The sequence below is a fragment of the Calypte anna genome, chromosome 1, assembly GCF_003957555.1.
Source record: "Calypte anna isolate BGI_N300 chromosome 1, bCalAnn1_v1.p, whole genome shotgun sequence".
Classification (NCBI taxonomy): domain Eukaryota; kingdom Metazoa; phylum Chordata; class Aves; order Apodiformes; family Trochilidae; genus Calypte; species Calypte anna.
The window spans coordinates 110,632,333-110,644,359 of record NC_044244.1 but is presented as its reverse complement, the minus strand read 5'-3'; the positions used below and the strand labels follow the sequence as shown (position 1 = coordinate 110,644,359).

Sequence of the window (12,027 nt, the reverse complement as noted above, 5' to 3'; positions counted from 1 at the left end):
GGACCTTTAAGATCATCCAGTTCGAACCCCCTGCATGGGCAGGGACACCTCCCACCAGACCAGGTTGCTCACAGCCCCATCCAACCTGGCCTTGAACACTGCCAGGGAGGGGGCAGCCACAGCTTCCCTGGACAACTTGTGCCAATGTCTCACCACCCTCAAATTAAAGAATTTCTTGCTAATATCTATCCTAAATCTCCCCTCTTGAAGTTTGAAACCATTTCCCCTCATCCTCTCACTACACGCTTGTGTAAAAAGCCCTACCCCAGCTTTCTTGTAGACCCTCTTCAGATACTGGAAGGTTCCTACGAGGTCACCTCAGAGCCTCCTCTTCTCCAGGCTGAACAATCCCAATTTCTTCAGCCTGCATTCACAGAGAGGTGCTCCAGCCCTCTGATCAATTTAGTGGCTGTACTCTGGACACATTCCAGGAGCTCTTTGTCCTTCTTGTGTTGGGGACTCCAGACCTGGACACAGTACCCCAGGTGGGGTCTCACAGGAGCAGAGGGGGAGAATCCCCCCCCCTTGACCTGCTGTCTGTGCTGCTTTTGATGCAGCCCAGGACCCGGTTGGCTTTCTGGGCTGCAGGGACACATTGAGGGCTCATGTTGAGCTTCTGGGCCACCACCACTGCCAAGTCCTTCTCCTCAGAGTGAAGGGCGAAATATGTACAGAAACACAAATCTGCTAATACACACACAGAATTGAAAGGAAATTTTGTTATCTGCAGGCTCAATGGATCCCAGTGGGATCATAGAATCATAGAATCATAGAATTAGCCGGGTTGGATCCATTACAACAATCTCTGTATATATGATGAAAACAGGTATTTAAGATCAGGACAGTAGGAGCTGATCCCTGAAAATGCTACTGCCCTTATCCATGAGTACCAGAGCTCATGATTAACTTCAGTGACACTCAGCACTTAATTTATGCACTTCTGAGTGCTGTGTGGCAGGATTAACAGGACTCAACTCACAGGCACAGCAATGACCAGTCTGTCACAAACTGTTATAGAGGACATGACACCGTGTCATTTTCTGCCTACTTCTAGTTCTCAACAGCTCTCCAAAATGCCTCGGTTATTATCATGCTTTACATACAGAACTAAAGGAAAGAAATTCCTGAGCAGCTGCACCCTATTGGGTTGTTCTGGTAGAAAATGGCTATCATGAGATGATTTTTTTCTCAAAGGAACAGCATGTGGGACAGTATCTCTGCAGCCACCACTGGGAGCACCTCTGCAGAAATACAGACAAATTATCTACCACAGAAAGCCTGTTCTGCAGGGGCTAAAGCTACTGCCAAACTCAACCTCAATGCTTTCTAATATTCCCACCATGGGTAGGGATCTTTGCTGCCCTGTCTGAATGTTAAACGGAACAACACTCCTAACATGAGCTCAGGGCAAAACTCAGACCTTTTCTAACCTACGCAGGGCTACAGGAACAAGGCAGCTTAAAACATCATCACATCAACTTGTCAACTATGGTACCAACAATGCAAGGCCAGTTTTAACACAAGTTTCCATTTCAGCAAGGAACTGCTTGAAATTCCAGCTCCAAAGGTCTGAGCTTCAAAGGTCTAAGCACCAAAGCCTTTCAACCATTTCAATGTACAGGGCCTTGTGTCCTCTAACTTGACGTGTCCAGATCAGGCAGGCAAACTACCCAAGGTACCTTCCTCAGCTCCCTCACTCTTTGGTGCAGTACCATATCTCCCTGAGGGCAAGATCCTCTTTGTCACATTACCTAATTCAAACTATTCTTCCAGTGCTCAAAATACATGTCTAAAAAAGACCACAAGGGAGATGCCACGTTCAGTGTGAACAATTGCCTCCATAGCTGCCTGTATAATCCCTCATTAACTGAAGTAGCTTGGGAAACCAGAACCAACACACAGACTACACCCCGTTAAGTGAAGGAAGCTGAATTACACTGTTAATATTTCACATTATTCACTTCAGATCTGTTGCAGAAACTGGACCCATACTACCACAGTGAGGACCCAGGTCTGCTCTAGCTGACATTGCCCAGCAACCCCATGAACAAGTGTGATTTTAAATGTGGCAACTGCTATAATAAAACTCACTGTATGGGGTCAGAATTCAAGTCACTAGGAAAAATATTTACCTCAGGGAACTACTGAAGTAACTCAGGCCCAGTAGCAGGCAGCTGTTTCTTTCCTTTTATTACAGAGAGAAGTAGATTAACTTAAGACTTGCTTTTAGACAGCCATGGTTTTGAGAGATAAAACATCTCCAAAATCACTACCCATTACACAGGACAAACACCCCTGACCCTCTCTATCACAGCCACCAAACGAGACTGGACCTGCAGCTCAGTGAGCAAAGGCACCATGTAAGGTGTTTCAGGCTGCAGGAAGAGGTATGCAAGCCTTCTGCACCCTCCTCACACACATATTCTGTTTGTAAACACCTTCACTGCACCTCAAGCCTCTCCCTCTGCAATCATGCCTAAATATGATCATTACACAGCACAAGATGAAAGAATATAATCATATTCCAACAAACATTGACACTGAAAAATAACCAAGATCCCTTCCTGCTTGAGTTTAGAAAGTAAAATAAATGCTGACACTGTTCAAACATAAAGCAGTCGTGGATTGGCGTTTCTGATGTAGAAAGAGAAAACCCAAGAAGTTCATTTTTCCCTACCAAAACTGTGCAGATAACAACCCCAATTATGCAAAGTAAATATACAGAAAAATATACACTCATCTCCATGCTTAATCTTCATTAATCTCTTCACCTCAAAAGAAGGATTTTGTGATTTGAAAAGATTAATTCAAGAGCACTGTAAAGCTGTAATCTCCAAGAGACTAACCCAAAGCAAGTGTATTTTTCAGCATAGCCTCTCAGCCAGCCAACATCTCAGTCTTCCAGAGCAATACATCCCTCACCCAGCAAAGCAATTAAGCATGGACTTTGATGACATCAGTTTTTCCTTTAATTCACATCAGAGAGTATAGATGTGAGAAGTTATTCAGATACTTAAGCACCTTGTTAGAACAGGGCTTCAAAGGATCCCATCCAGCTAGTGTTGAATAAATAGCACAGATTGGACCTTCTCTGTGAGGATCACTGTTGGGATACAGGTCCATAGGTACCACACTGCTTTCTAGAAACAAATGCTTAATGAAACATTTGTTTCTGTTAACACAGGCTTTGACACAAGAACCGACTGATATGCTCGGCACCTGCAATATCCTGTACTTGGACTTCATTATCTCCCACTTACAAAACTAGCTCTCCCTATTGTGTATACATTTTTCCACTCATTTAATTAAAAAAACAAACAAACAAACAAAAAACAAAACAAAAAAAGATATCTTGTGCTCTAAATATTAAGAAATGAACAGGATTTCAGCATCAGGTTTTTCTTCTGTTACTCCCTTTGATCTATATAGATGAAATTTTCTCCATTTGTTATCTGAGTAGCTTCTGCTTTCTAAATATTTTATTGAATTGTAAATAACAATGTTTTGAGTTTAAAAAAAAATCTGTTAGTTTTTTCAGATTATATGCAAGTTTCCACAAAGCAAAACAACAGCAAAACATTTGAAGCACCTAAAAGTCTTTACTGATGGACATCGTAACCAAAACAACATGTCAAAACAAGCTGAAATAAAACAAGGAGGCCAACAGAACACTAAAGTCATTCTGTGATCCCAATAGAAATCATACATTCAGTTTTCAAGAGATCTTTTAAAAACCTTCAGACTCATGCAACTTCTAGTCAGACTGTGACTAGTTTGAATGGCAATAATGGCATTGATTTTTGTCAATTTATGGCTATTTAAATATGGTTAAATGAACTGAAGACCTCAAATCTTTAGAATCTTGCTGGCCTCATCATTCTTCTGCATGAAACCTTCACAGCTTCACAGTGTGCTTGCTTTAACACTACGGCACACGCATGCCCAGTCCGTAACCTGGGAATGCTTTTTATACCAGCATATTGGAATTTATTTTAACATAAACAGAAAAAAAAAGATAAGTTGAGACCATGGTAAAAATCTTTGCAGTATATGAAAACATGGGAATGGACTTCAAATACTTGTTGCACAGTAGTGACGAGAGAGAGATCATTAGTTAATTTTAGAGCTGAGGAAGCAAAGAATGATTATCTCATTTATGTGTAGCACTGAGTTTCAACAGAATTGATTTATTTCTCTACTGGGATACTAGAGTCTGAGAGTTATCCTTAGAATAGTAATTTTCAACTAAATGCTGCCAGCATTCCCATCTGGCTGGGAAAAAGTATATCTACTCAAAAAAAGGAGTAACAAAATATTCCAGAGCATGCATTTTTTTAGGAACACCCCTGAAAGATCAAGCTTTTGGCTACCATAATATAATACACTACAAAGTTCCAGTACAGGAGGACACGTTGCAGACCGAAAAGGTAAAAATAAGAAAGTCTACAAGTATAAGAGCAGGCACAGATAACAAGACAGTAGTATCCAAGGAACTCATCCTGCTAAATCGGTCTGGATGGGAGAAGACAGCATTGTCATCATGTAAGTTAAGAGTGCTGAAATATCAGCAGAGTTACTTAATTTGGTAAATTGCAAGTGATTTTTAATGTCGTATTTGGTAAGTGGTGTTGGTAAACACAAAACATGAACCCTGAAGGTACTTAATGCCATGGATGTCATGCTCTTTTGTACTCACTAGCTACATCTGGACCAGCAGTGTGTGACAAAAGAGTAATTTGGCAAATGTAGTCCTTTGACTGCTTGCAAACAAGTTTAACTGCCTGTAATATTCACAATGAGAGTCCTGAATTATCTATGGCAAGTTGTGTCAAGGGATTTCTGTTTGCAACTTATTTTTAAAATGTTGACAGTTATGAGTATTATTTAGAATAGCCAGAATTCCTCATTTCTGATCCTGGACAGCCATGTAGGTTCACACCTGCTCGTGCTTATGCCTGGAAAAGCTGCAGAGCTGTACAAAAGCTTTTTGTGAAAAAAGCAGCAGCAAAACTATGCAAAGAGGCTGTGTACAGATGATTTTTTTTTTTCTCCTTGCTTTCACAGGTCAATCTTATTTCCAGGAAAAGTTCAGATAACCTTCCTAAAAGTTACAAAGGTGAGATAGGCAAAACAAATTCACGCTTCTTTTAACAGTTTCATTGGTGTTGAGATGACTTAATTCTCATGCCGTGCATGTAGGCTTCAAAATGAGAACAGAACTGCTTGGCATAATTATAACTGCAGTATTACAAGGTCATTTGCATATTTTGAGGAGACTCCTACATGCAGTGAGAGTGCTGTCATCAGAGGCAGTCACAATGCCCCATGTTTTGAGCTGTGGACACATCCTGCACTCCACCAGGCTTTAACAATTGGTCAGGCTTTAGGGATAGATTCTGCTTTCACAATGTAAGAAAAAATGAGCTTCAGAGTGCTTTGATGTTTTCACTTACAGGAGGTAGATCAAACAGATACTGAGCATAGTTAGTATTTCAAATATCACAAATATCGAGGATTTGAAAGACACTGCAAAAGAACATTTTTCAGTCATTCAGTGACAGCTTGAACATGTCTGACTGCCTTTGCTACCTGTTGTTGCTCCCAAATATAGACCACAGATTTAGTGCAGACTCAGAATCTGCCTTTTCCTCTTATCATTACAATTTTCAGATGTGAGACCAGCTCGACAAGTAAAGCACCAGAATTCTAGATTTAGACAGAAACAAAAATAATAAGTTGAATCACTTCAGGTTTGTTTTAAAAAAGTATCCATATTAAAAAGATATCTTTACCTTAATAATTAATACATATACAGACTTTTGGCCAGACGGGGTCATTCTGTGGAAAAGAATTGCAAAATAATACATAGAAAAGTGCAAAGATGAAACTTTGAATTTAAAAGATGAAAGAATCCTAATTTCTTTGCATTCCCCATTTTGCATTTCATTACCTTGTCACCTATAGATGACATTAGACTATTCTGGCTACCAGGACTAGAATAACCTTATCATAACATTGGTCTTCATACGGAAAGTTCCTGCAGCCAGGTTTTTTATTACAGTTACCCTGCCTCATTATTGATACTCTGTGGTGCAAAATTCCCTTCTATTTCTTCTTCCTAGGTAAAGCTAGGTAAAGTGTAATGAAAACATGACCCAACCCAACTGGACTGATTGGCTTAACACTATATGTCCACTATCCCATTGTGGTTCTCTATGGGTTAGGTCATAACAGCATCTAGCTGGCCACTGGAGACCGGCCTGCCACAGTGAGACAATGTCAAGTGCTCTCTATTGTATGTCTAAAGATCTTTCTACTTCATCTTCTAAGCTTTTTTTCTTTTACCTCTCTGCTCGGATTTTGTATCTGAGAACAAAATAGGCAATTACGCGCAGAGAGAAGAAGAAAATTCCAAGAACAATGAAGTCCAGGTAAAGTTTGGCATTTTCTACGTCCAGTTCTCTCAGAATGGCCTCTGATTTTTGAAAATGGCAAGTGTCATCTTTGTCGCAATGGAGATCTTCCCGATCCAGTCCATAGATGGAGAGAATAACTCCTTCAAACCCGTATCTGGAAAGAAGAAGGATGGATTACAAGGATGTTCCCTGATGTTCTCTGTTTAGAAGTACTCCACCTGCAACACAAGCCCTGTGACAGCTTGATTGCAAACACTGAGGAGTTCAATCTTGTTCTGACACATGTGTCTAGGGCTAAGTTCTCTCCCTGTAACAACCAAGCAAATGATGTCACCAGCATTTTCTGAGCCTGAAGGAGGACAGAAGTTTTGTCTTCTATTGTTCCCAGTTTGCATACAGTGAAATTTCTCCAAAGCACTATGTTAAAATACAAAGCAGACTAATTGAACCTCAGATTCAGAAATCCCCCTTTTAGAAAGAACATCATTAATTCACATTTTTAAAACCAAGTTTGGGTGCACTTAGGATGCCTTTGCAAGCAGATACACAACCATGGACCCCATGCGTATGTCTCCTGTCGGCTCCAGGAGACCCCGCATGGGCTAGACAAAGGTTTAAGTTCTCATCTTTAATTCTAGCTACTAATTCAGGGGGTGCACTCTCTTAATCTTTGATAGGTCTGTGTGTAAGGCCTCATTTGCTAAATGAGAGGATATTTTAACTTGGGTTTTCTCAGTAAAACTGTAGCTTGGGTAAGGTGGGGGAAAGGGGGATGGGAAAGTTCACCTCCTGTAACTTCAGGCTAGGCTCCAGAGGTTTCCTGATGACAATCATCCCATCTAAAGACAGATGTATCAGACAGCAAGAAAGGCAGACATACACACAATATAAGGTGCCAGTGGTTCTTGAAACACCAATTTAGATTAGAAATGATACAACCGACATGCCTCTTGTGGAAGTGCTACTGTAAACCCTAAAAATAGGTCTTTATCCAACAAATCTACCTAGCATACAGCATCTTCTTCCAAAATAAGGTCCTAGTGTCAGTTTCTCAGTTGGGCATACTGTCTCTATTATTTCAGAAATGCACTACTACAAAAACCATGGAGATCTGCATGATGTGCAATACCAGTAAATTCAATGGGATGGTCATGGACTTTCACCTGATAACCTGTACTGAAATGTTCCTATTTACTTCATGTCACAGACAACATAAAATGCCGTGAGATAATGTGGTATACATCATACACATATATATACTCCAAAAGAATGTTCTCTGAACATAGTCTCTTTGGCACCCAAAATAACCAAACATGCAGGGGCAAACAAACAGCATTTCCAAGATGTGAGGCTATTGGCCTCCCTGAAAGTACCTGACATAGGAAATGTAGGACATCCACTGGAGGTATGTTGGGATGGTATCAAAGCTGACAAAAAACCCAGAGAACAGAAGTACTGGGATGGCAGTAACTGGGCCCACAAAAGTAGCCACCTATGAAGAGAAGGAATCAGACAGTCAGAGAAAAAAATTAAAATTCATCTGCTCTTTCATCTCATGTCCCCATCTCCAGAAAGGAAATTTAAAAGAGCAGACTTATGGACTTACCCCTGCCTTTAAAAGAGCAGACTTATGGAAAATCCTCTGTTCTATGCTAAATCCATAGGCTGTGCAAATTTGGTACACTGACAGGGCTAAGTGATGCCATTCAAATAATTCTTGTAACAATATTCTCCCAAATTAACAAAGTTCAAACTACCAGGAAGTGACTAAATTTTTTTGGGCAAGGTTTCTTGTGAGGGTGAGGTTACATGCTATTAGTGGAAGAAAAAGAACCCCTCACTTCTTCCTAAACCCTTTTATTACTAGTTGACAGTGCTGCTTTCAGAATCACAGAATGATCACAGAATGTTTTATGTTGGAAGAGAACTCTAAGATCATCCAGTCCAACCTTTAACCAACACCACCCCATTTGCTGGGATTTGTCCTCTAAAGAACAGGAACCCACCAAAAACTTTACAGTGCAGATAGGCACTGTGACTCTCTAGCTTCTCTGGGTATGACCATCCTATTCTTAAATACTTTTCCCCTGACTCCCCACAAAGGACACACACTTCCCTCCTCATTAACCCCATAGGAAGAGCAGCTGCTCCAAAAATGTGGTGAGGAGGACAGGGAATGTCTTCAGCTGGGTAGCTCTGGTGGAGAAGAAAGATCCTGACTCTAGTCCAGCCTGTCAGGTCTACATCCTCTCCAGGGCAAAGGGCCATACAGGTATCTCTGAGGAGAGCAGATGTACAGGATCACACACCAGGGCTATGCTGAGCTCCACAGGGTGCACAGAGAGGGATTCAAGTCTTCTACTGCAGAAATCTCAAGAGCATCAATGCATATTGATGTCAATATCATCTGTTTATCACAAGCCAAATCAACTCAAACAGGAGCAGGCACAGTCCCATTCAAATAGGGAAGGAACTTCATATCCTGACATCTAGTGGGTCTATATGCTGTTGAAGGTGATGCTAATGGGAAGCATCAAGGAGCTGTATCAGCTGAAGAGAAGTTTTTGCCTGTCATCTCTCAACAAATGCCCTGGAGACACAGCAGCAGCCACAGGAAGCAGTCAGGGTTAGGGGGACAGCAGGGTTCATATGAGGCCACAAAACACCATCAGTACCTGGAGGGATGTGGAGGCTGCACCTATGAGAAGACCAAGTGACTGAGCCACCAGGGATGTCATGGTGCCCAAAGCTGCAAAGAGGACAAATCGGAGTGCATCAGATGGCTGTGAAGTCATCCAGTACACAATGCTGCAGTAAGCCACAGGAAACATGATCTGCAAGGAGATGCACTTGGAGTTAGTCCATTAAAGCCAAACATTCACTGTTACTCTGAATAAGATAAAATCATAGGGAGTCCAAGTTAATTCACAGCTCTCACAATTCCTATTACATGACAGGCATGGCTGAGAATAATAAATACACCTGCCACCATATGTGGTATCTATCACACTATTTGGGTATTACAAAACAGACCCCACTATTAGCCCTTTTCAATTCCCCTTCTACTCAAAAAAAAAAAAATGGTCATCTGCTTGTCCAAAACATACTGGGTCAGGTCTTGGTTTTTGAGAAATCCTGCTCTTTACTCTTCGGGTGCTTTTGATTTGGATCTGAAGCTTCAGAACACACATATGGACAGTTTCTCCACTATTCAGGTGGTGAAAGACTGCAGCAGATTGCTCAGAGAGATGATAGACACCTCATCTTTGGAAAATCAATTGTTAGTTTGGAGGGAGCTCTGAGCAACCTGATCGTGTTGAAGTTGACCCTGCTCACTGCAGGGGAGGGATTCAACTAGATTATGTTTAAAGGCTCTTTCCAACTCAAATTATCCTATGATTCTGTGTTAAAATACCAGTACTGATCTTTTTGGCAAGTGGCCTTGCCACGAATTTAAATGTTTCTAGTTTTATTGAAGAGTAGAGCATGTACCTGGAAAGGAACATCAGCCATGGTTTTGGCGAGATAGTAGGCTTTCAGGCTGTACCAGTAGTTCAGATGTTCCCTAAGAAATACTCCCATCTCAAGAGGAACTGCAGAGAACACGAATTAGTAAGTTAGGTTGTCAGTGTGCAATATTCTTGCACATAGTAATGTAGCATATTCATAGCTAATCCTGAACTCCTGTAGTCCCATAGTAGAACTGAAACGCTGAAGACCTTTGAAAGACTAACAGTAGTTTCAATGATTTGTAATGAAATGTAAGAAAGCATCTCAGAGAGTTGCTCACTATGTATGCTATACACCAGTCTACTCAGATGATGTGAACCTCCCTCCACCTGGCTTTTTGAAAGAGAAACGCTATTAAAATTTAAAAAACTGGTTATTCTTTTTGGTCTTTTGGCATCCAAAGTAACAGTGCTCCCAGAGGAAGCATGAAACAGCCCACACTGCAAGAGCTTCCTTTCCACATGAATAACACTGCTCTCATGCAGAGGTTAGGACTTAGAGACACTATTACAGCTTCCCTAAGACCAACCACATACTGATGATGCATTTGAGATGCACCAGCACTTTAGGAAAAGGGGAAATTCTAGTCCAGGACTGTAATAGCGAACTGTCAGGGTTGAAAACCACTCGTAAAACTGGGGAAAGATGGCACTGGACAAACCTATCTCTTTTTGCCTCTACACTGCAGCTCAGTGAGTACAAGATGTACATCTTAGAAGCAGAAACACAAGTTAGACATTATCTCATATGAAAACGATACATTTCAGCACCCCCTGAGTTTACTGTAATCTTGTCCACTGATGTAACATTATGACAGGTACTCACAGGTAAGGACAGTTGGCATGAGTGCAGCAAACATAAGAAACAACATGGAAAAAAAGAGGAATCCAGAGTTGCTGAGGACTTTCTTTGCTTCATTGCCAATGCCTAAGTAGAGCAAGCCGATGAGCAGCCCAATGCCGATGTGTGAGGTGATGCGCAAGTGTGTCAGGACCTACAGGCAAGGAAAGAGTAGTGTGTCTGATCAGAAAGCCTGGGCTCAACAACAATGACATTGTGACTGAAATCAGATACACAGACTGCAGAAAAGGAGTACTTATGTCCAGAAGAACTTGCACAAAAATGTTAATTTCCTACTGGCTAACTGCTTCAGATAAGGAAAACTTACAGTAATGAGCTTCTCGGTGTCAATCAGACATGTGGTTATTATATTCCTTGTAAACAAAAGTAGAAACTGAAAAGGCTGCAATCTGAAATCTTACTGTCTGACAATGTCATGGAGCCATCAGCCCTCATGCATCAGGAGAAAAAAATTTCTAACTAAAAGACAGATTTCCAAGGGCAGAGGGAGACAACAAGGGTGTTGCAGGCTTGCACACACCGAACTAGCTAAGTCAGGCATAAATTACTCTTTTGTGCATGTAAGGTCAAGTTGAGGTAGCTCACCTCCTTAACTCATGGACCAATCCCATTTCAAAGCACCAATCACACAATGTAAATAATCCTACCTCTTAAATTTGTAAACACTTAAGAGATAAGAAAAAAATTTCCTGAGTAAAAACCAAAAATGTTCCATTGAATTTTGGTAATGCAAACTAGAGACCAAAAACATTTAATAAACTTATGTGATAACTTCAGGATTTGGGATTTTGAAGGGAGGTGTTTAATTTTAAGCAAAAGGTGAAAGATATGTTTTCTCCTTGGAAATGACGAGGCTTGTTATAATACTTACTCCATCTTGATTTTTAAATGTATGAAAATCAGATATGCTCCCCTTTCAAAGAAACAAATTTTTCATATATATATTTTCTGTTTCACAAGGAAAAAGAAAGACTTCACATATTAAGCTTACGTAACACTGAAATTATTAAATCTACCAACCCAATTTTTCTGGAAAAACTTATTTTGTGGCACATGAGTATGATTTTCTGCTCACTTTTTCACAGGATAAATAACTGTATAAAGAACCTGCCAGCACAGAAGGGATGCAGGGTTTAGGCTTTTAGCCCAGGTGCTTCAGAGTTCTTCTGAAGAAAACTGTGCTTCACAATGAAGATAGTACAATAAACAAGACTGAAAGATCAGTCTCTTTCATTTGAAA

The 12,027-nt window shown here is 40.7% G+C and overlaps 1 protein-coding gene across 1 annotated transcript in view; it reads right to left on the bottom strand.

The window, feature by feature from the left end:
- Window positions 1-6,296: 6,296 nt before the first annotated feature.
- Window positions 6,297-12,027, bottom strand: part of ABCG1 (ATP binding cassette subfamily G member 1) — a 50,190-nt gene continuing 44,459 nt past the window's right edge. Inside the window, exons 11-15 of the mRNA XM_008497213.2 lie at window positions 10,752-10,920; window positions 9,909-10,009; window positions 9,092-9,250; window positions 7,790-7,908; window positions 6,297-6,570 (exon numbers count right to left, since the gene is read on the bottom strand). Coding sequence (XP_008495435.1) covers window positions 6,342-6,570; window positions 7,790-7,908; window positions 9,092-9,250; window positions 9,909-10,009; window positions 10,752-10,920 — 777 coding nt within the window. The 3' untranslated portion in view covers window positions 6,297-6,341. The remainder of the gene's footprint in view (window positions 6,571-7,789; window positions 7,909-9,091; window positions 9,251-9,908; window positions 10,010-10,751; window positions 10,921-12,027) is intronic.